The sequence below is a fragment of the Sciurus carolinensis genome, chromosome 1, assembly GCF_902686445.1.
Source record: "Sciurus carolinensis chromosome 1, mSciCar1.2, whole genome shotgun sequence".
Taxonomy (NCBI): Eukaryota; Metazoa; Chordata; class Mammalia; order Rodentia; family Sciuridae; genus Sciurus; species Sciurus carolinensis.
The window spans coordinates 185566263-185589905 of NC_062213.1; the positions used below are offsets into that span (position 1 = coordinate 185566263).

The following is a 23643-nucleotide window of genomic DNA, read 5'->3' on the forward strand; positions in this document are numbered from 1 at the left end:
AAAAAATTTAAACCCATAAGTATAAATAATTAAATACAATAAAATATGAAAAGGGTTGGGGATGTAGTTCCGTTATAGAACACCCCTGGGTTTCATCCTCAATATCAAAGAAAAAAAAAGAAACAAACAAAAGAACACAGACTATTTTTAGCTGGACACATTGTACCCAATTTTTAAAACCCCTACATTTTTCAGGCTCCTGGCAGCTAAGTACGGCGGTGCAATTATGTTTTGGCCAATGAGATTTAAGCAAAAATATGCAGGATTCCCTGCAGTCTTCTTAAAAGGAAGAAGTCACCCCTGTCTTTTCATTTTCTTTACCACTGTTAGGGATGTGAGAAGGAAATGAGGTTACCTTAAAATTGTTAACCAAATGCTGAGGGTAGCTAAGCGAACTTCGACTGCCTAACTCTGGAATTATTTTTCATAAAAAGAGAAATTTCTACAAGTACTTTTTTTTCTTCTGTTATTTGCAACTAAATCTAATCCTGATACATTTTCATCACGGTTGACACTGTCTCCCATTAGGAAGCCTCAGGGTCCCCTGTCAGAGGAGTTTGGGTAGGCACTTCCACACAAGAAGTGTGGGCCTCCTTCCAGGCTATCAGGAAGACAGACAGGCAGATGGGTCAAGGAATATAGTTTATTAGTTCACAAACAGCACTGAATGCTAGATTAAGAAATTCTGACTTTATTCTGAAGATCCCTTGCAGACAGGGGACCATGGCTGTCTTATCGAGTAATGCCTTACACTTTCAATGAATGAATATGTTCTCTGTTAATTAATGTTGTTGCCTAATATATAGTATCAACAGAAATGGTGAGAGGTGGACCAGTTGGGAATCACCATCTGATCAACCCCTGTCTTACTTTTTACAGATCAGTTAACTGGAACCTCATTTACTGGGAGGGGTAATCAGTCTATCTGTAAGGAACGCTGCGCAGCCAAGTCCACCAGGGGGTGATGCGGGTAGAGGTGATGGAACCCGGGGTGGAGGAGCAGGACAGCAGTTGGCTAGTCTCGCTCTGAATCTCTATAACATGGCTGCGCTGGAACCACCTGACCAGCAGGAGGCGGGGCTCTGCCTGGGCCCCGCGGTCCCGCCCGCTCGGCCCCGCCCAGCGCCTCTCGCCAGGGCTGCGCGGGTTGTGAGGTGTCCGAGCCAGGCGCCTGCGCAGTGTGTCGCGGCGCGCGGGGCGGAGGCTTTATAACCACTTCGTAGCCGCTGCTCGGTTTCTATCTCGGGGAGGGCGGCCGAGGCGGCGGCCGGGGCGCCGGCTGGGGGGCCCTGAGGCGGGAGCTGTGGCGGCGCTGGGCGCCCCTGGCTCCTCGACCTCTGCGGGCCATGGGCTCCGAGAAGGACTCCGAGTCGCCGCGCTCCACATCCCTACACGCGGCTGCGCCCGACCCCAAGTGCCGCAGTGGCGGCCGGCGCCGGCGCCTCACCTTCCATAGCGTCTTCTCCGCCTCGGCCCGCGGCCGCCGCGCCCGGGCCAAGCCGCAGGCCGAGCCGCCGCCCCCGGCCGCGCCGCCGCCCGTCCCGGCCCCAGCCGCGGCCCAGGCCCCGCCGCCCGAGGCGTCGCCCGCTGAGCCGGTCGCCGAGGCAGAGGAGGCCGCCGCGGCCGCGGGGGCCAGGCTCGACGATGAGGAGGCGGCGGAGGGCGGCGGCCCGGGCGCGGAGGAGGTGGAGTGCCCGCTGTGCCTGGTGCGGCTGCCGCCGGAGCGGGCCCCGCGCCTACTCAGCTGCCCCCACCGCTCGTGCCGGGACTGCCTCCGCCACTACCTGCGCCTGGAGATCAGCGAGAGCCGGGTGCCCATCAGCTGCCCCGAGTGCAGTGAGCGACTCAACCCGCACGACATCCGCCTGCTGCTCGCCGACCCGCCGCTCATGCACAAGTACGAGGAGTTCATGCTGCGCCGATACCTGGCCTCGGACCCCGACTGCCGCTGGTGCCCGGCCCCGGACTGCGGGTGAGCGCGGGGGCGTGGCCGCCGGGGGCGCTGGGCTGCAACCGAGGGGTGTGGCGGGGGCTGCGGGCCCCGCGTGCGGCCAGCAGCGAGGGGCTTCCCTGAGAGTGTGTCCCTAAGCAGGAGGAGGTAGGGATGACCAGCGGGAGGAAGAGAAGGCAACTGCGGCGGGTGGTAACCGGTAGCTAACCATCCGGCAAGCCCCGGCAAGTGTGCTGGAGGCACCCAGAACCCCACCCCTGACCAGGGGCTCGAGGTGCGGACTTAGCTGTCGGTCAGGGGAAGGGAACTGTCAAGTCAGCAGACAAGAGGCTTTTTTGTCAGGTGAAGGCCCCTTTGCAGAGGTGGGGATATCTTTTGGTGAGAAGGGAGGGGATCTTTGGCAAAGAGGCAGTGAGAATGACATTCTGCAGGGGCAGCGCTTTGGAGGGGTGTGTCCATTTGGCTAGGGGCACGCTTAGCAGCATTGCAGAAGAAGGCGTGTTTTTCCTGACAATCGCTGCTGAAAGTTGGGATGGAGGTAATAGGAATGGCACTTAGGGAAGAGGACAGCTTACTGGCAGAGCTCTGAAAGCACCCTGGCACTGTGTGTTCTGTGCCAAGCTTTTGGAAGGCACCCTGTGGTTCTTACCTTGCTGCCTTGGGCAGGGTGAGGGTTGGACAAACCCTTTCTTTGTCCAGCGTATTAGTGGGGCACTGAGACGAAGAATACAGAGGTTGATATGGTAGAAAAAAAAAATGTTTGCCAGCTGCTTTGATCTTGAGATCTTGATGACAGCCTTTTCAAAATGCACTATGCACGCTTGATTTCAAAGGTCAGTGAGTTAAAGTGTTATATTTGCAGAGCTGAAATACCACTAGGTTTTCCTATCTGAAGCATTCAGTGGAGATTCCACACCCCACACCCTCCTTTAAAAAAAATCTGATTGTTATTTTCAGTTCATTTCATGAGTGATATCATTCAGCCAAGAGGGACTCATCTAAGGGGTTGGGATGCAGACTGCCATTACCTGCTCTGGACCTTGGACAGATAATTTTATTCCCCTGTGTTATGTTTTGGAGGCAAAAGGATGCTAGGGACTCCTTGCAGTACATAAATGTAGTGCTATTAAAAAGCTGTGTGATCCTTTGCTTCAAAGCATTTAAGGACTTTTAATTGTAGTTTCTGTATAGAAATTGTAGTTTCTGTATGTAGTTTCTGTATATAGTTTCTGTATATTGAGATTTCCATGATGCTGCCATTTGTTTCCTTTCAAAAGGAGCCGTTTTAGAGTGTCTCGGAGAGTTAAAATAGTTGACTTCTATTTTTTTATTCTGCCAAACTTGTTTAGAAGTGGGTGTGTTACTTAACCTCACCAAGATGGGGTTTCCAAATTACTTTGAAGTGTGTGGTCAAAGTACCCTGTTTATGATAGATCACTTTCACTTTTGGTTAATAAGTATCAGGAAGGACTTTGAAGACTCTTTAAAAGGGTCTACTTGCCAGGCGTGGTGGCCTCAGCAATTTAGCAAGATCCTGTCTCAAAACAAAAAGGACTGGGAATGTGGCTTAGTGGTTAAGCACCCGTGGGTTTAATCCTTGGTGCCAAGAAAACTAAACAAAAGGGTCTGCTTATGGTCTGGTGGTCTTACTGCTCCTATGAAGTTAATTATTTCCTGCCAGTACTGGGGATTGAATGTAGGTCCTTGCACTTCCTAGGCAAGTGCTCTACCACTGAGCCATATCACCAGCCCCCTTTTATACTTTTATTTTATTTGGAGACAGTCTCACTAAGTTGCCATGGCCGAGAACTTGTAATCCTCCTGCCTCAGCCTGGCAAACAGCTGGGATTATAGGTATGAACTACTGCACCCAGCTCCGGTGAGGTTAATTTATATATTAATAAATTAATATAATAATTATACATTATATATTAAAGTTTTGCAGATACTGCTGATCTATTTTCTGAACCCAAAGAATAAGAGAATACTGTATGGTTAGTTTGGGAATGGTATATTAACTCCCTTTTTTTTTTTTGAGATATGAGTTTCCTTGAATTTAAGAAATGTGGCACCCTTGATCATCTTTCTGGAAAATATGTCAAAGCATAATTCAAGAAAGGGATGAATCGAACCTCCTATGACTAGTTTCAAGCCAGCCCCATTTCACTTTTTTAAAATATTTTTTTAGATGTTGATAAACCTTTATTTTATTCATTTATTTATATGTGGTGCTGAGAATCAAACACAGTGCCTTACACATGGTAGGCAAGCACTCTATCACTGAGCCACAACCCCAGCCCCCCACATTTCACATTTTTTATTTCTCTGAAGTCAATTTCTATCTTTGTTCACATCAATAAAAAATGGATAGAAATTAATTTGAAAACTTGGTGGGAGCTCTAAACGGCTGTTGATTCGAAAGTTATTAAAGAATTGTTGAAGACCTTTTTGTGTGTGTATGTGTATTATGGGGATTGAACCCAGGGTCTTGTGCTCATCTATTGAGCTACAACCCCCAGTCCTAGGTTTTTTCTTTTCCTCCCTCTCCCTCCCTCACTCCCTCCCCTCCCTGTCTCTTTCTGTCTCTCTCCTTCCTTCCCTCCCTCCCTCCCTCTCCCCACACCCCCACCCCACCTCTCTCTTTTTTTCCCTTTTCTTTCTCTCCTAGTCCTGAGGACTGAACCCAGGACATTTCACCACTGAGCTATATCCCCAGTCCTTTTTATTTTTTTTTTTTATTTTGAGACAGACTCTCACTAAGTTGATCTCTAAATTACTGAGACTGGACTCAAACTTGTGATCCTTCTGCCTCAGCCTCCCGAATCATTGGGATTATAGGTGTATGCCACTGTGCTTAGGCCATCTCTTAATCTGGCTAATTAGTGGGTTGATAGCATCCAGGTTTAATTAGCAAAAACAATTATAGCAATTGTATATTCATTTTTTTTCTATGTATCTGTTTGCTTAAAGTTAAAGGAATACAAGCAAGCTGGCATCTGAGGACCTACATGACTGGCATACATAATTTGATCCTTACAACATTGTGAAATGGATTTGATATAGTTTTACAGATGAGGAAACTAATGTTTAAAGAAATCGATTGATTTGTTCAGGGTCATATGACTAGTAGGTGGTAAACTAGGCTTGGAGTGCCGGTCTTAACACCAGTGAAGGCCACTCATCCTCTGTTCTAAACTACTCTTTGCACTTAGCCTCTGTTCTAAAAAAGCATTGGCTTATCAGCATAACCCCCATTACTGGGGATGCTACTATTTGGGCATTTTCCTTAAGCGTAGCCTAAGGACAACATTGAGAGAGCCAGGTGTACTAGAACCTAGTTTCTTTTCTAATTTCTATTGTTAACAGTTACTTACTTTATTTCTCTTATCTGAAATAGGTCTAATTTTTTCCTTACTTGAGAGTCTTAGATAATATTCGCAAAGGGTTTTGAGATAGTCAGTTAAAGATGGTTAGAAAAACAGGGAATAGGGGTTGGGGTTCTGACTCAGTGGTAGAGTGCTTGCCTAGCATGTGTGAGGCACTGGGTTCGATCCTCAGCACCACATAATAAAATAAAATAAAGGTATTGTGTCCATCTACAACTAAAAATATTAGAAAAAAGAAAAAACAGGGAATAATTTTAAAATTCTTTCATCTCCCAAAGGAGTGCCCAGGTTTCCTTAGGAATGTGGCCATAGCTTTACCATCTGTGGGTTTTTTGTTTTGTGGTACTAGGGATTTAACCCAGGAGTGCTCTACCACTGAGTGCTCTACCCCAGTCCTTTTTTTAATTTTTACTTTGAAACAGTCTCACTAAATTGCTGAGGCTGCCCTGGAATTTACAATTCTGACTCAGCCTCCCAAGTTGCTGGGATTACAGGGGTGCATCTAGCTGCTGCGTATTTTTAATGGCAGGAAGAAAATAGCTTCTGTGTTCTTATTGGATGTTTAAGTCCCTGTTTTGTTCTTTGAATCAAACTGTTTTATTTTCCTGGACCTGAGGAAAATCATGGGTAATATTTGAAAAGAAGCCCTAAGCTCCAGTTATCTCTTCCCATACTTGACCCAGCGATCAAGAACTTGCCAGCAAAATTATTACGTCCTCCCTTCTGTGTGCATTCACATGGGAGCATGCATATGTATTTGTCAGGGTGGGGGAATGTGTGAGTGAGTTTACCAAGTTCTGATCATTAGTTTTATTATGATTACTCATGATGGAACACTATATATTAAGAGATTTCATTATTTTACGAAGTATTTGTAGAACGGAGGAAAAGAGTTTACATAGTTATTTTCTCATATTTCAATATAATATTTTATTCATAAATAAGGGAACATTCATATTGTTATTTGATATACTAAAGGCTATATTAATGAGTATATACATACACACACACACACACACACACATATATATTTTTTTTTCTTCTTTTTTTTTTTTTTTTTTCTTATTTGGTACCAAAGTTTGAATCCAGGGGCACTCAACACTGAACCACATCCCAAACTCTTTTTTAATCTTTTGTTTTGAGACAGGGTCTGATTAAGTTGCTTAGGGCCTCACTAAGTTGCTGGAGGCTGGTTTTTTACTTGGTGATCCTCCTGTCTCAGTCTCATGAGCTGCTGGAATTAAAGATGTGCACCACAATATGCTTTCAGCCAGGCTTGGTGGCACAAGTTGCAAGCCTTGGCAATTTAGCAAGATCCTGTGTCAAAATTAAAAATGCAGGGGAGAAAGCTTGGGAGAGCTTCCCTGGTTTTGATCCCCAGTGCTACAAAAATAAATAAACTTTCAAATGAGATAAAATTAGCTTAAAATACAAATAACTGACATTTTAGTTATTTATAGTATAGTCTTTAAGTATAATCTTATTTAGATATAATTTCATTTTAGTCTCATACAGGTAGGTGATGGTAAATGGATTTTGTAAAGGAGAAACCATTTCAGAGAAGATTTTGTAATCCCAGCAGCTCCAGAGTCTGAGCCAGGGGGATCCAATATTCAGAGCCAGCCTCCGCAAATTAGTTGAGGCCCTAAGCAACTAAATGAGACCCTGTCTCAAAAATAAAAAGGGCTGGGGATAAGACTCAGTGGTTAAGTACTCCTGGGTTTAATCCCTGGTACTAAAAAAAATAAAAATAAATAAATGTGGTATCTAATGTTTTGTAGCTAATAAATGATGCAGTTGCTCTATTACCCTTTTGAATCTCTGCCTAAGCATGTCTTTCAAAAACCCCCAAATAATGAAACTGTAATGTTTTCCTCTCAGGTGCTCCATTGCCAATTTTTAAACCCATTCAGAATCTCTGGGAGGCTGAGGGTGAGCAAAGTAGGTAACAAAATGTCCTGGTATACAAGGGCAGAACTTTTGTACAGATGAATAGGAAATAAGGTTGCCCTGACCTAAATTCCCCCAACTCTAGCCTCTCATTATTGCCTCTGTACCTTAAAGAGTCCCACCTCACACCCAAAACCAGGAGAGATAGTATCAGTGTTGGTCTTCCCAGACAACTGGATGGTACCATTCCCATAAACAGGAAACTTCTGTTCATTTCCAGCACATTTATGAGGGAAAAACAAGTTCTCTTGGTGAGACAGATTTCACAGTCAGTAAAGGAGAATATTAGCCAGGCACAGTGGTACGTATCTGAAATCCCAGTGACCCAGGAGGCTAGGACAACTTAGCAAAACCCTGTCTCAAAATGTGGATCATTAGGAAACGTGTTTTTATTTTTTCTTTGGCTTCTTTAAAATTATTTGCTATTTTTCTTACTTGCAGTTTTCAAGTGTTCTTTAATAGTTGTCACTCTGACCTGCTTTGAGTCAGTGTCTTTAACAGTAAATCTTGTGCACTCAGAGTAGATTAAGAATTACTTCCTCTAGGGGCTGCAGTTATAGCTCAGTGGTAGAGCACTTGCCTACCATATGTGAGGCACTGGATTCGACCTGGGCACCACATAAAATTAAATAAATAAAATAAAGGTATTGTGTCCATCTACAACTGAAAAAAAAATTACTTCCTCTAGAGTATTTCTACTATTTCTACAACTCCCATGTACAAAGCCTTTCAGTTAGGTCCTAAAAGAGTGGAATGAACAGGTGAATCTTGATGAGAAAGGTAGGGTGTATGGGCAGCATACTTGGTTCATGGATGAGGAACTGAGATAGGAGATGGACAAGAATAGGATAGGTGATCATTCAGCAGATGCTTTTGAGAATAATGGAGTGTTGATCCCTGGTTGAGAACGGAATATTACAGAAAGAACTTAGACATGGTCCTTTTGATAAGAAGGTTGAGCTGGTAGAGAAGACAAGATGATTAGTAGATAAGAAATATAAACATAATGTGATAAGTACTAAGGAAAATACAAGTATTCTTAGATGAAATAAATAATAATGGGTTTGCATGATAGTATCAAGAAAGATCTCATGGAGGAGCTGGCTTTCAACACATTTGATGTGGGCTTTCAAGAATATGAGTAGAAATTCATACTGGGTAGACAAAGATAAGAACAGAGGAAGAAAAAAAAGCCTTTTAAACCTGAGTGTTATGATCAAATGCATGGAGGTATAAAAATCCAAGATACCATCCTAAGTCTGGAGTCAGTTTGGTTAGCTTCTAGGTGCATATTGTAGGGAACATGATGCTATCTAGTTGACTAGATAGCAGTCTGACTGGGTTCAAGTTGATCTGTGTACCTAAACCATGTAAATAAGTTTAGGATTGAAGAAGTTTTTCCTCTCCACCGCCTCCCTCTTCTTCTCCCGCCCACCCCCCTTTCTCTTTTTTTTGTTTGTTTGTTTGTTTGTTTTTTGTCTATCATTGTTGGAGAAGCAAGATAATTACAATATAATGTATAGTAATGTGTTATAATTGTGCACTGGCACAAGATAGGCAACCAGCTGCCTAGAGAGTTTAAGTAGGTTTTACAGAGACTATGACGTTTGAGATGATGTTTAAATGGGCAAGAAGAAAGGAAAAGAGACTTGTAGGCAGGAGTAGAGTATGCAAAAGCCAAGAAGTGTAGAGTAAAGCATGCTATGTTTTTCTTCTCTCTCTCTCTCTCTCTCTCTTTTTCTTTTGGTGTGGCACTGGGAATTGAACAGGGATTGAAGAATCGAACCCAAGGGCACATCTACTGAGCTACACCTCCAATCCTTTTTTAATTTTGTATTTTGAGGGAGGGACTTACTAAATTGCCCAGACTAGCCTCAACCTTTATGCTTTTCCTGCCTCAGCCTCTTAGTACCTGGGATTGCAGGTATATACCACCATGCCCAACTTGCACTGTTCTTATACCATACTTTTCAGGACAAGACTGCAAGCTCAGTTTTAGAATATGTTTAGCTACACTTGAAAGTGGAAAGTATCTACCTATACCTCGATTTGAGGGATAGAGGCTAAGGCTTGGAGATTTTAAGTAGCTTGGTGTCATGTAGAATGAATCAGAACCCAGACCAGGCACCCAAAAACAAGAATGCCAAGTCTCATGCCATGAGTAATTCTGTGTCATAATAATAGATTGCTGTGGAGTATTTGGTGTTATTATACTTCATTGGAACTAAATTATACACCTAAAATTGATTTCTCACTGTTTACTGTTAGTCCACATCTTCTCCCTAGTATGCCTCATTGCCATGCCTTGAAAAATTGAGGAAATCAAGGATTTTCCACTCACAGTCAGATGAAAGGATGCCAAGTCTGTCAAAACTAAGAAAAAAAGTTTAAGGTTTGAAGCAGCAAGATACCTTTATACCTTGGTCATAGATAAGGGAAGTTAGAGAAAACTGAAGCAGTCCCCACCACCAGATCTGGCAGTGAAGAAACTGAAATGAACCAGACATACTGATTTGAACCGTGTTTATTTATTTATTTTTTTTTTAATTAAAAAAGGAATCTTATCTGGAGGTGTAGTTCAGTGGTAGAGTGTGTGCTTAGTGTACAGGAGGCCCTGGGTTCAATCCCTAGCACCAAAACCAAACAGGAATTTTAATAAGTATTTTCTCCTCCTGTGTAAAGTGGTATTGGATCACTAAGCATTTAAGTTCTTCCTGACTGGTAGTCTATTTAATGTGTAGCTTCAGAACTTGGCTTATTACTCTTCTGAGGTCATCTACTACTTTTCCCATTTAACACAAAATAGCAAGCAAGTCACTTTCTTCAGGAGACACATTGTTTATCTTTAGTAGCTATTTTGCAGCTAGGTGGGGTAAATTTTGCTCAGAGCTCCCACAGGATATGAATCATTTGCATTCACACATTGACCTATTCTCACTTTGTTCTTTCTGAGAAGAGTTTTAATGCAGCCTATGTGACATAGGAGATACATTGTCATTTATATTTTTAGTATCATTCTCAAATCAATTTACAGGATCTGTGATAAACCATAGAACTTGAGTTGCTATTATGAACATCTAATGTACATTCAAATAAACAAGTAAACTAGAATAAATCCAAGAAAACCTTATTAGCCATTCACATAAGTTATTTGAGGTCTTTGGAAATTGGTAAAAGGGTGGAATAGGGGACAACAGAGCACAGATGACAACTGCCAAGTATGCAATTATTGATCTGTTTGAAAACCGTGTAGTAAAACTTTTATAGCTTTCCATTTGTTTTTCTAAATTTTTTAAAGAAAAGTGTCCAATCGTTAAGGTAGTCTGAAAATTTAGTTGACAGATTTAATCAGAAAAGCTAATAGTTGTAAATATATTGGATTGTTTATGGAGACTAATTCTTGGCAAATGAACATGGATTACAAGAAACAATTGATGCTAGTACTGATAATTTCTAAATTACATTTTAAAGAATATATATCAAAAGAGGGGAGGTAAGATATGGCCTTATGTTATATTAACTAATAAGAGAGATAGGTAGTATTCTTGACTTTTGGAGGCTGTCAAGAAAGAAAACATTAAAAGGTGTAGAATGGAATTTTTCCAAAAAGAGAAAAAATATAAAAAAGGTAAAATAAAACAAGCTTTCAGTAGAACTTGACCACAAGTCTATCTAGGACTGTTGTTCTCTCAAACTGGTCAGACCAACTCCATTGTAAAGCTTAAAATGAAAAAGTATACTTGCTTTAGTTTTTGCTGTAGTTCTTTATTTTATAATTATTGTCTTTTCTTGTAAACAAACTCCAATCTGTCTTAAATATAGAAAACCATGGAAAGAAATTGTTTTGTACCCTTTATTTATGAAACAGGGTGGCAAATAGCTATTCAAGCATTTTAAACTACAATTAAATAAAGGCTAGGAATTCAGGCTAAATATGATATATACCCCCATTTTTTTTCAGGAAATAAATTGTTTTTGGAATATCAAGAAATCTGCTTTCTCACTTGGGATAAGTTATATAGTTGGTCAGGTTCTGTGTGTGTGCATGTGTGTGTGTGTGTGTTTTCTTGGCATCTTATGTGGCTGTGGGGTGGTGCCAAATAGTGTTAGCCCTGATGAATAATGTCCACCTTGATTAGATCATTCTTAACCTTACTGGTATCTTCCTGTTTCCTTACCAGTTATGCTGTTATTGCCTATGGCTGTGCCAGCTGCCCAAAGCTAACCTGTGAGAGGGAAGGCTGCCAGACTGAGTTCTGCTACCACTGTAAGCAGATATGGCATCCAAATCAGACCTGCGATATGGCCCGGCAGCAGAGGGCCCAGACTTTGAGAGTTCGGACCAAGCATACTTCAGGTCTCAGTTATGGGCAAGAATCTGGACCAGGTATAAATTGGCATAATCTCATTGTCTCTTTATTTGATATCTCATAAAGTGAGCCCAAATCTTGAAAAGATTATCTTAGTGTATAACCCAAGTATTCCCTGGAATCAGAGAACAGAAACTATTATTTGATCATAATTTTTTTGGCGGTGCTAGGGATCAAACCCAGGGCCTCAGGCATGTTTGGTAAGTACTCTACCTATCCCTGAACTACATCTCCAGCACCCTCCCCCGCATGTCCGCCAACCTTTTTATTTTGAGCTGGGATCTCCAGGGCTGGTTTTAAATTCCCATGTTTAAATGATCTTCCTGTCTTAGCTTCCCAAGTTTATGGGACTATATATGCACACTACCATGCCTGGCATGGTATGATAGTATAATGGTTATATTTTCAATAATATGTTTGTGATATGTAGCTTCCCTTCTGACCATTTGTAGGTTATTATAGGCACATAAAATTGAAATCCAACAAAATTGCGTATGTTTGTATGTGTACGTAGGTACTACAGGTTGAACCCAGGATCTCACACATGCTAGGCAACTGCTGAATCATGAACTATTTCCCTAGCCCTTTTTAAATTTTTTAAAAAATTTTTAGTTATAGGTGATGAACACAGTACCTTTATTTTATTTATTTATGTGGTGCTGAGGATCTAACCCAGTGACTCACTCATGCAACATAAACTTTCTACCACTGAGCTACAACCTAAGGCCCCCTTTTTAAAATTTTCTATTTTGAGACAGGGTCTCACTAAATTGCCCAAGCTGACATCTAACTTGTGATCTTGCCTCAGCCTCCCCAGTAGCTAGAATTAAAGCACCGTGCCCAGCCACAAAATTGAATTCTTAAGTCTCCACCTTCTTAGTAATATGTCTCAAATTGGAGAATAATTAGGTCCTTTTGCTAGGGTCTTCTGCAGTACTTTTCATTGTGAGCAGAAAAACATTTAATTAGTGCTAAACCTGTACTCATTTGCCTTCTAGCTTTAAGTGCATTACTACTTTTGGAGGTAAGGTACAGATTTAAGAAAAGGAAATAATACTAATATGGATTAATGATTAACCTTAAAAGGAGGAAGATTTTCAATCTCCAGAACCTTAAAAAAAAAAAAAAAAAAAAGGAGGAACATCACATATTCAGTTCCAACCTTGACAAGTCAGAATAAACCTATTTTAAAATGTCAGTGGATTATGTCTTCAATGATGTCATTTGGGAGAGGCTAATAGGAAAGATTTTGCCATTCATTTTTCTGGCATAGCACAATCTCCTAAATTTTCTTATTCATAGGATAGCTCCTAACTTGCTGTGAATATTACCAGGTATGTGTTACATAGTATATTCAATTATTTTTAGATTTTAAGCTTGAAAGTATCATAGGAAGACACTGGATTATATTAACAACAAATCACAATAATACTTATTGAATCTGAAAAATAAATTTCCTGAACTTACAGTTATCAAAATTTAAAGTCAATTTTAGACCACTGACTTCTTGAGGTAGGACTCTGCTTTTAAATCCATCAGCCTATTGGTGGGTGGAAATTCCATTTTACTTGGAACCATTGTTCTCTCTAGGGAAGTCTTGTTCAGACTGTGACTCAACTGCTGCTTAAGATGCCAGTTACTAGGGTAGGCAGCTCAGTATAAAACAATTCATTTTCTGAAAATTCCTGAGGTCTAGACATAGCCAACCTTCCAGTAAAGTGTGTTGCACAATTTGGAATCCTCGGTCAGGAGTTCTTGACTTCCCCTTCATTTCTGTGTGCACTCTTTGGAATGATGAAGTCAAGCTAGGTTTAATAGTGGGTATTTTTCTACCCATCCTTCCTACTCCCACCCCCAGCAGATGACATCAAGCCATGCCCACGATGCAGTGCTTACATTATCAAGATGAATGATGGAAGCTGCAATCACATGACCTGCGCAGTGTGTGGCTGTGAATTCTGCTGGCTTTGTATGAAAGAGATCTCAGACTTGCATTACCTCAGGTGAGATGAGAAATATATCCATTACTTTTGTAGTCTTATTCTCTCACTCATTTAGAGAAAAGGATGTCAGAGAGACATAGTTGTCTTCTCATTACAGAATAAGGAAGCTGTAAAAAGTACCTCTGAAGCACCGCTCTGATCATACTTTTCTCCAGTTCAGCAACCTCCAACCAACCTTCTAATTATGTCTTACCCCTAACAGCTTTCCTTAGTCTGGCCCTAATCTACTCTTAAAGTTGTGCTATATCCCAGATAATCTGGGTATCCTCCCTCCATACTTGTTCATGTTGCTTTCTTTGCCTGGCATGCTTTCCAACCATATCAGCCTCCCAGTATCTCCCTTTTGTCTCAGTTTGCTCAGTTCTTATTGATCCTTCAAGAACCATTTAAATGCCATTTCATCAATCATACCTTCTTTGTTTCATACCTTCATTCTTTGTGAACCCAGGGCCTCATGCATGCTAGACAAGCACTCTACCACTGAACTACTTTCCAGTCCATTTTATTTATTCATTTATTTTCATTTTGCCACAGCGTCTCACTGAGTTGCCTAGGCTGGCCTTAAACTTGTGATCCTTCTACCTCAGCCTCTTGAGTAACTGAGTTCTCCTCATTCTTCACTGACATTCCCTTTTTGCTTTCAGTATATTATCACTACTTCGTAGTGGACACGTCTAATCTTACTAAACTATTATCTCTTTACAGCTTCCTGCATTTAATGAGTTCTCAAAGCATTGAGTGAATCTTAAAATAATTGTCCTAGAGGAGCTAATATTTACAAATTCCATTGTGTAGATGAAATACTTAATTTTCATTTTAGTGAACATTTGAATACTTGCTCTGTAACAGTCACTGGGGGCACAGGGTGTTTAAGACATGATTCGTACTTTCACAATTGCTTATCATATCAAGTAGAGAAGGTAGCACAAAGGGAATGAAGGAGGAGGACCAGGTATAGAAGGACTGAGCATAAAAGTGGCCAGAGTATCAAACTGACATTAAAGAACGTGATGAACATGGTTTACACTATCTATTAGGGTGGTAGGACACATTCCAAGAAACTACACAATCAGAATGTTAATTAGCTGCAGAACACAAAGCATTTGGGTGAGTTATCAAATGCGCACGCTATGCAGGATCCCAAGTAGTGTCTGTCAAGAAGCTGGATCAGTGTTGTTGGGTCTGGGAAGAGAGTTCAACAGAGAGAAGAAAAAGACTTTTGTTTCTGGAGGTCTGCCTTTATAAAGTAAATAAATTAATAAATAATTGGAAGAGCTCAGAGCTCTATTAGTCTGGCCATATCCTTTGCTCTCTCTTGGGTAATATATTGGTTTCCTAAATTCTCTTTTAACTCAATCATTCATTGGAAAGAAGGCTAATGTTCTTATCGAGCCTTCTTGATAAGAAGCTGTTTATGATATTGACATTAACTTCATGTTTCTTCTGTAGTCCCTCTGGCTGTACATTCTGGGGCAAGAAGCCATGGAGTCGGAAGAAGAAAATTCTTTGGCAGCTGGGCACATTAATTGGTGCTCCAGTGGGGATTTCTCTCATTGCTGGTATTGCCATTCCTGCCATGGTCATTGGCATTCCTGTTTACGTTGGAAGGAAGGTAAGACATGCTGGGTTCTATGCCTGTTCCAGCTTTAGGTTTGTTGGCAAAGGTTTGAGGGAAATGGGAAGGAGCTTGTATTTCAGAGCTGCCTGGAAATCAGCTGGTTCTTAGATAAAAATAACTTTAATTTCTTAAATGGATTTTTTATAAACCCCCATGGGATCTCAGAGTTCTTATTAACATCCTGACTTGGCTTGTCTCAGAGACTTAAAGGTGAACTGCTTACTTCATTACCCTGAGTTATTCTGCCTCAGATTGACTTTTTCTGCAGTAGTTTATATTTTCCAGATCAAGTTAGGTTAAAATTTGAAGATTTTTTTTGGGGTAGAGGGTATATTTTAATAGAGATAACTTATAAACAACTATTCACTTGTCCTTTTTTCCCCTGGAAAAATATTGCTTTCCTAACCTGCTGACCTGAATTTTCTCTTTTATAGATTCACAGCAGGTATGAGGGAAGGAAAACCTCCAAACACAAGAGGAATTTAGCCATCACAGGAGGAGTGACTTTGTCGGTCATTGCATCCCCAGTGATTGCTGCAGTTAGTGTTGGTAAGCTAGTCAGGTCCATGACTCCTCTGTTAGCTATTCTGTTTACCACTAAGGAGATGAACTACACCTCCAGCCCTTTTTATTTTTTATTTTAAGACATGGTCTTGCTAAGTTGATCCTTCTGCCTCAGTCTTCCCATTTGTTGGGATTATAGGCATGCACCACCATGCGCATCCCTCTGTTAGCTTTCTGACCATAGCAGTTTAGCCAGCTGGCCAGACATTTTATTCTGGAGACACCTACATTTTATGACAAACCTGCCTTTGTAGTTAACTCTACTAGAGACTGTTGTTAAGATTATTTTTCACCTACACTAAATTATCAGAAAGTGTCTTAAGTTAGTGTCTAGAACTTGGTGTGACACACAAAAGGTTGAATTAAAGAAAATTATTTTAAGCCCTGGTTTTTCACCTTTCATCTTCCTCCTCCTCTACTTGTCATGAGATTCGCAAAGGTATATCAGTTTTATTTTTGACTAATGCCTCACAATATTTTGGGGGATATTTAGAAAAATAATCTATAACATTTCATGGGTTATAATAAAGCTTTACATATTCTCAACACAATTTATAGACTAGGATAGATATAAGGTCCATAGTACCATTAAGCCAATAAGATACAACATAAAGACTGTTCAACTGAAAACCAAAGGAGAGCACAGCCTCAGAAATTCTATGAAAATGCCTGCTCTTCCATTAGACGAAAGCCCAAAGTGGTTAGTAGAGGAAGGATATGAAGTCAAGACTATTCTGCCTATGGAAGCAGCTCTCATGCAGTGTTAAGAACTCTGAATTTAGCTAATAGTAGAAATGGATTCTACTTTTTAGTAGAACAATTCTAATTGTTCTCTAATTCCAAGTATGCTGAATTTTTTTAATAAAAATCAATGAATTCTGAGTGCTTCACATATATTGATTCATTTAATCCTTACAAGCTCAGAAAAGTAACACAGTTTTAACAGAACGGTGCAGTCATTTTCCCAGTCACTTTGCAGGTGTTTGAATCAAGGCAGTCTGACTTTAGATCCTGTGTTCTTAACAATTAAACCATTCTACCTCACACAGCAGTGTGACTTTGGAATTTACAAACCCCAGTACTCACTTATTTAATGTTTAATTCTTGGGTTAGCCTTAAGCAGTGAATAGGAGGGAAATGAAAGCAATATGTACTTACTGTGCTGGGCACTGCACATACATTCTCATATCCCTGGGAAGATAGGTCCATAGTCAGATAGCCAGTGAATTGGAGTCAAGATTGTAATCCAGACCTTTTTATTCCCTTTTGGTGGTACTGGGGATTGAACCCAGCTGCACTCTACCAATGAGCTATATTGCTAGCCCTTTTTATTTTTTATTTTGAGACAGGGTCTTACTTGACCTTGAACTTGGATCTTCCTGCCTCAAACTCCAGAGTAACAGGGATTGCAAGCATCCGCCTCCATACCCAGCTAATCTACACTTTTCTGATTGCAAATCTGGTCATCATTCCATTATACCAGGCATCCCCTTTGGGATCGTACACTCTTTCTTTGGCCCTTTATAAAGTTCTTTGTCCGTGTCCAGACTGGGAAAGAGAATTTAGGACAACTGCAACCTGATGGCCTGCTGACATGTTTTCATTTCTTCCCCCTAGGTTTTGGTGTCCCCATTATGCTGGCATATGTCTATGGGGTTGTGCCCATTTCTCTGTGTCGTGGAGGTGGCTGTGGAGTTAGCACAGCCAATGGAAAGGGAGTAAAAATTGAGTTTGATGAAGACGATGGTCCAATCACAGGTAAAGGAAAGATTTTTATTTTCATTTAAATTTATGGGACATAAGATAAAAATCAATAAAATTCAGCACATTCTACAGAGATTGTCATTGGATTACTTTGGATAATGAGGTTTGTAGGGGGTAATGTATTTTTAGCTTTTCATTTCTTTGTTCCAGAATTATTAGGTTAATTCCTCTGGTGCTTGCCTCTGTGTGGCAGGTACAAACTAGTAGGATTCTAAGTAACTCCAAGTATGCTGGTGTTGAGTGGTTATAATAAAGCTTTATAGCTGCACAGTACTTTACAGTTTTCAGAGGACATTACACAGTTATTATCTTGCTTTTTACAACAGCTCTCTGAAGAAGGGCAGGGGCTACTATTATCCGCTTTTAAATGGGAACTTTATTTAAGCTTTTATTTCAGTATCTGTTAAGAGTTTTTGCAGAGCTAAGACTAAGCAAATCTTCTGAGTACTTGAACATTGTTTCCACTTCACCAACTTAACTAACCTGGGGCAGAGAGTTCACCAACGGTTTCTCAATCTTTCTACTGGAATTCACACTGACCTAAACATATTTTTAAATCTTCAGTTTAATTAAAGGCAGCTATAGAGTTGTAGAAATAATAGTGAACTTAGAATTCTAGTTTGGTGTGACTGTGACCTTGGATAAGTTATTTAGTTTTAAATTCTGATTTTCTCATCAAAGTTGGAGCTGTTGATGACTGACTGTTGGGAGAATTAAATATGAACATATATTGAAACAACTGATGTACAGTGGCTGCACATAGTAGCTGTTCATTAACTAAATACCTTAGTACTTTTCTACTTGAAAATCCTCCACTCTTTAAAGTCTTTGTAGGAATATGCCTATCATATTGTTTTGATGCTGTGCTATCCTGAATTGAGATGTTTTGTTCTACCTACAGTGGCAGATGCCTGGCGAGCCCTCAAGAATCCCAGCATTGGGGAAAGCAGTATTGAAGGCCTGACTAGTGTGTTGAGCACCAGTGGAAGCCCTACAGATGGACTCAGTGTTATGCAAGGCCCTTACAGTGAAACAGCCAGCTTTGCAGCCCTCTCAGGGGGCACTCTGAGTGGTGGCATTCTCTCCAGTGGCAAGGGAAAGTACAGCAGGTAAGCAAATTGATAATTTCTAACAGAAATAGTTGGAATTATAAGAAGTGACACATTGAGCCATTTCTCTGTACTAGGTGGGTTTCATATATCATGTCACTTTGATTTAATTGTCAATGGTTTTTTTTTTTTTTTTTTCAACTTTTAGAAAAGTTCAGAGTTCTTTCCACTGCAAAATAGCTGCTTCCACATGCAGAATAGTCTTGACTTCATATCCTCCCTCTACTAACCACATTGGGCTTCCTGCCTAAAGCAGGCATTTTCATTGAATTCCTGAGGTTGTGCTCTCTCTTAACTTGTTATTATACCTTACTGGTACAACATAAATTGGTACTATGGCCCTTATATCTGTCCTATCCTATGAATTTGTGTTGAGAATATGTAAAGCTTTATGACTTTTAAAAAGATTGTGACTTGACTTGGGACTGGGATTGTGGTTCAGTGGTAGAGCACTTGCCTAGCATATGTGAGGCACTGGGTTTGATTCATAGTACCGCATACAAATAAATAAATAAAGGTTAACAACTAATAAAAATATTAAAAAGAAAAAAATAGATTGTGACTTGCTTGATCTTTTCACAGTTAGACAACCCAGAATATATACAGAGGCACTTAACAGATGTTAAAAGATGAGAAGCAGTTTGTTGCTTTTCTGAAGAGTGGCCTGGGGAGGAGCACAGGGAGAGCACAGCAGGGTAAGGAGGGAGGGAAGGGACTCACTTTCAGATGTCGGAAGGCCTTCAGCTGGGGAAAGGATTGGACTTCTGTGACTCATGCCAAGAGGAAGATTAAAATGACTAGGCAGAAGCTAGAGGAAAACTAATTTTCATGCAATACAGAGAATATAGGGAAAGCTATATAAAAACCCAAAGAAGGAAAGGACTGCCATTGCAGATACTAGGCTCCTTTTTTCTTGAAGTGTTTAAAGTGGGACCAGAGGGCCTCTTGGCTATTAAAAGGATTCAAGCAACAGATGGCAGGTAGGTCAATCACCTGGGAACCTCTTAAAAAACAGATTTTAGAGCCCATTTCCAGAATTAGTAACTTACAACAGTCTCCTGGAATAGGACCTAGGGATGGTCTGTGTTTAAATACAAACTTCCAGGGTAATTTTAGTATAGCTTCTAAGTAGCCTTTGAGAAAGCTTCTGCCGAAAGAGAGTGAACCTATGGCAGAGCTGGAACTGGAACCCAGGTCTCTGCTGAGTACACTTCCTTCAAACTCCTCTCATTTTGCCAGACCTCTGCACATCCTTGAAGGGCATCTGAGGCAGGGCAGTAGAGCAAAGACACAGGTGGCAGGGTGGAGGCTACTGCTGACCTGCTGTGTCTTGTGACTCTGGTGTCTCTTGTTAGGGGATCCTGCCCCCAAATGCTGGAACATTCACTGCTGTGATCTTAGAGCCAGCTCCCCTATAAATGAGCAGACAGATATAATTGAAGAGTGACTTGCTGAAACTGCAGCTTAGCCAGTCCAGCTGTTCCAGTTCTGTGAAAGCCTTGCTTTTATAGGAAGTGAATGAGTCAGATGGGTTTGATGGTGAAACCCTTTATGAGGAAATACTTGAGTGCAACAAAATGGTGTTGGAATCAAGAGGGCAAATAGTTATGGGTTCCTATCTCTGAGACATCATTGGGAAAGTGCTGCTCTATGAGGAAGGAGGAGGTTGACTCCTATGTGTCCTTCAGTGTTATGTCCTTCACTGATTTGATTGCTAAGTGTTTGAGGCCCAAAGGGTAAAGTGTGAGTGAGATGTGGTTTCTTTTATGAAACTCCCAGAGGAGTGAGAGAGATACATAAATTGATAAATAGGTAGTTGCTGCAGGAGCACTTAGTTGGAAGTGTCTGGTTTTCTGGGAGAAAAGGGGGAAATGGTATTTCCTTTATTAAGGGCCAAATATAAGTTTGTCAGGCAGAAGAAAGGAAACTTCCAGAGAGAGAGAGAGAATAGCATGTGCAGAGTTATGGAGGTATAAAATGTGAACTCAAAGTGATTATGGTTTTGAGCCTCTTATGAGAGATGGAACTGACTTCCTGGCAGATCAGGAAGACCATAAATGCCTGTTAGCAGGAGGCAGCAAGGAGTTAGAGAATTTAGAGTGATCAGGTCTTCATCTGCACTGGCACTGGTCTGGAGGTTGTTTGACTTGGAGAGAGATCCCAGTGGTAATTCCCCAAGCAGATGATGTTGGGAACCTGAAGTTATGCAGTAGCAGTGGGGATAGAAAGGAGGGGACGATTTTAGTAGATACTTAAGAAGGGAAATGTGTGGTCATGTATTTCAGCTCTTTGACAATTGGAGATGATCAGATAGATCATCACAGTTTGCAAGAGAATAATGGAAGAGATGAATACCAGGAAGTAGACTGTCTCAGAATACCCAGGTCTCATATTAACTTGAACGTCCCCTCTTTACACAGGTTAGAAGTCCAAGCCGATGTCCAAAAGGAAATTTTCCCCAAAGATACAGCCAGTCTCGGTGCAATTAGTGACAACGCAAGCACTCGTGCTATGGCCGGTTCCATAATCAGTTCCTACAACCCACAGGACAGGTATGTGAACAGTCAGATGCCCAGGAGAGGCTGCATTTTTTTGGTCGGGTACTTTTTCTGAAGCACAATGGCTCATGTTAGGGCTTTTTTGTACCATCTAGTGGGTTGTATAGTATGCCCTGTGAACTCATTGACCAAGTTCTTGGTCCTAGAGTGTTAGCATCTCTTGATTCTTCTCTTTAGCACTTGATGTCTAAAGAGTCCTTCCCTCACTTCCCTCCCCCTCCCTCCCCTTAGCTGCTGAAGCAGTGTGTAATTACTTACATGAAACTTAAAGAGCTAGATTGGTATTCATGATGTCTGTGAATCTAGGGTTTCTGCTTACCCTTTGCTCAATATGGTTCCCATAGCCTGTTACTCTTTCATTTTGAGTAGTGTCTTTGGCTTGGTGTGATTGCAGTATTACTTACTGTTGGAATTCTGGCTTCTTTTAATTATAGCACAGTAGCAAAGAGTTATAAATCTTTCACATTTACATTTTGAGAAAGATAGTATGAAGCGATGACCCTTAGTAGAATTTTGGAAGCTTTTTCAGATGTTTAAAAGAGATTTGCTGAGGAGTGTTTGTGTGTGTAGCAAAAAGTAGGCTCTAGGGTCTGGAGATACAGCTCAGTTGGTACAGTGTTTGCTTTACAAGCACATGGCCCTGGGTTCAGTCCCCAGCACCACACACACACACACACACACACACACACAAAGAAAGCTCTAGTCCACTGTTTACTCATCCTTTTAAACTTCCTAATCCTAAATCCACAAACTACTTTTGTCAACAGATATAGCAATGACCCATGCATGACTCAGCACAGTGGATTTTGTCTCCACAGAGAATGCAACAATATGGAAATCCAAGTGGACATTGAAGCCAAACCAAGCCAGTATCAGCTGGTGAGTGGAAGCAGCACAGAGGACTCACTCCATGTCCATGCTCAGATGGCAGAAAATGAAGAAGAAGGTGGTGGCAGTGGCGGCAGCGGCGGCGGCGGTGGTGGTGGTGGTGGTGGTGGCGGCGGCGGCGGCGGTGGCGGCGGCAGTGAAGAGGATCCCCCCTGCAAACACCAAAGCTGTGAACAGAAAGACTGCCTGGCCAGTAAAGCTTGGGACATCAGCCTGGCCCAGCCAGAGAGCATCCGCAGTGACCTGGAGAGCTCTGACACACAGTCAGATGACGTGCCAGACATCACCTCAGATGAGTGCGGCTCTCCCCGCTCCCATACTGCAGCCTGCCCCTCAACCCCCAGAGCCCAAGGTGCACCAAGCCCAAGTGCCCATATGAACCTCTGTGCCCCAGCCGAGGGACAGACTGTCTTGAAGCCAGAAGGTGCAGAAGCCAGAGTATGAAGTGAAATGAATGCTCCTGTTCTGAGAAGCACATTTGTTGTAACTGCATCTTTTGGATTTTTTTGGTGGGGTGGGGTGGGGGGGATTTATGTATTTTATTTCAAAGATTTTCTGGTCAGGTTTTCCCCAGGGAAATTCTGAGAAATTCTGAGAAATTTGCAATTTCTTACCAGATAATACATGAAAATTTTGCCCTTCGTCCCCTCCCATCCCCCTCTTTTTTAGTTTTAATTTATTGGTTAAACTGATGTTGGCGATCCGTGAGGTGTGTCAAAGAGTGTACATATGTATGTGTGTATATTGTATGTATGCTAACGTATTACTGAAGGACACATTTTAATAAAGATTTCTGTGGTAATTCAATTCATCTCATTTTCCTTGGCTTGGCTAGTCCTACAAAGCCAAGTGTTTAACTGAAACGAAACACTACATCTTTGACAGTCTCAGGTTCTGAGTTTTTCTTACCCCAGGGAAGGAGGATTGTATTCAAATCCACCTGCAGTGGAGTCGTGTATAAACCACTCTCTTTTAGTGTGACAGGGAGGAAAGCCAGGCTCATTTTGGACTGTGTAGTCAGACTGAGTTATTAGCTGAGTCAGCTGGACAGGAAGGCCATAGTTTAAAAAATGAACTTTGTTTGCCCTCTAGAGGCAACTGCAGTTTTCCTGTTAAAGCTTTACTTACCCTTTTCTGCATTATAGTCACTGTTAGTCCTGTGTTCAGAGGAGGACAGGGGTGGCAGTCCCAGTTGCTCTCAAGAGGTCTCCATGAACGTTGCAGGGTCGCAAGTTGGGAACAGAGTATTCTTATTGGAGGAGGAAATGTACTGATTCTGCATGATCACCAGCAGTGATGGAGGCATTGGCTGTGTTCTCAGGTGTGTGCCCCTGTTCCAAAAGGCTTTCTCAGTTTTGCCAATGTAGTTTAAGAGGGACAAAGAAATCTGAGATTTGTAATGAACGAGAGGATACCAACCATCAAAATCTCTGAATATTTAACTTTGCCTGATCTTACAAATTTATCAGAATTAAGCTTAAG

General features: G+C 41.4%; 1 protein-coding gene across 3 annotated transcripts; it reads left to right on the forward strand.

Annotated features, from left to right (window-relative positions):
* Positions 1 to 1204: 1204 nt before the first annotated feature.
* Positions 1205 to 22987, forward strand: Rnf19b (ring finger protein 19B). Of its 3 annotated transcripts, none has more exons than XM_047519111.1 (9): positions 1209 to 1972; positions 11469 to 11674; positions 13516 to 13660; positions 15110 to 15272; positions 15713 to 15827; positions 17460 to 17600; positions 18508 to 18715; positions 21136 to 21267; positions 22092 to 22986. In XM_047519111.1, the coding sequence occupies exons 1-9, from the start codon at positions 1347 to 1349 to the stop codon at positions 22603 to 22605; spliced, it is 2250 nt and encodes a 749-aa protein (XP_047375067.1). In that variant the 5' UTR covers positions 1209 to 1346; the 3' UTR covers positions 22606 to 22986. The 3 variants fall into 3 exon arrangements, with proteins under 3 accessions (XP_047375080.1, XP_047375067.1, XP_047375070.1); XM_047519114.1 differs by having other exon boundaries at positions 1210 to 1972; positions 13519 to 13660; XM_047519124.1 differs by lacking the exon at positions 21136 to 21267 and having other exon boundaries at positions 1205 to 1972; positions 22092 to 22987.
* The last annotated feature ends 656 nt before the right edge of the window (positions 22988 to 23643 follow it).

Coding starts and splice junctions, on each gene's coding strand:
- Rnf19b (XM_047519111.1), top strand. CDS start 1,347: ATGGGCTCCGAGAAGGACTCCGAGTCGCCGCGCTCCACATCCCTACAC. Junction 13,661..15,109: donor TCAGACTTGCATTACCTCAG/GTGAGATGAGAA, acceptor TTTCTTCTGTAG/TCCCTCTGGCTGTACATTCT. Junction 15,273..15,712: donor CTGTTTACGTTGGAAGGAAG/GTAAGACATGCT, acceptor TCTCTTTTATAG/ATTCACAGCAGGTATGAGGG.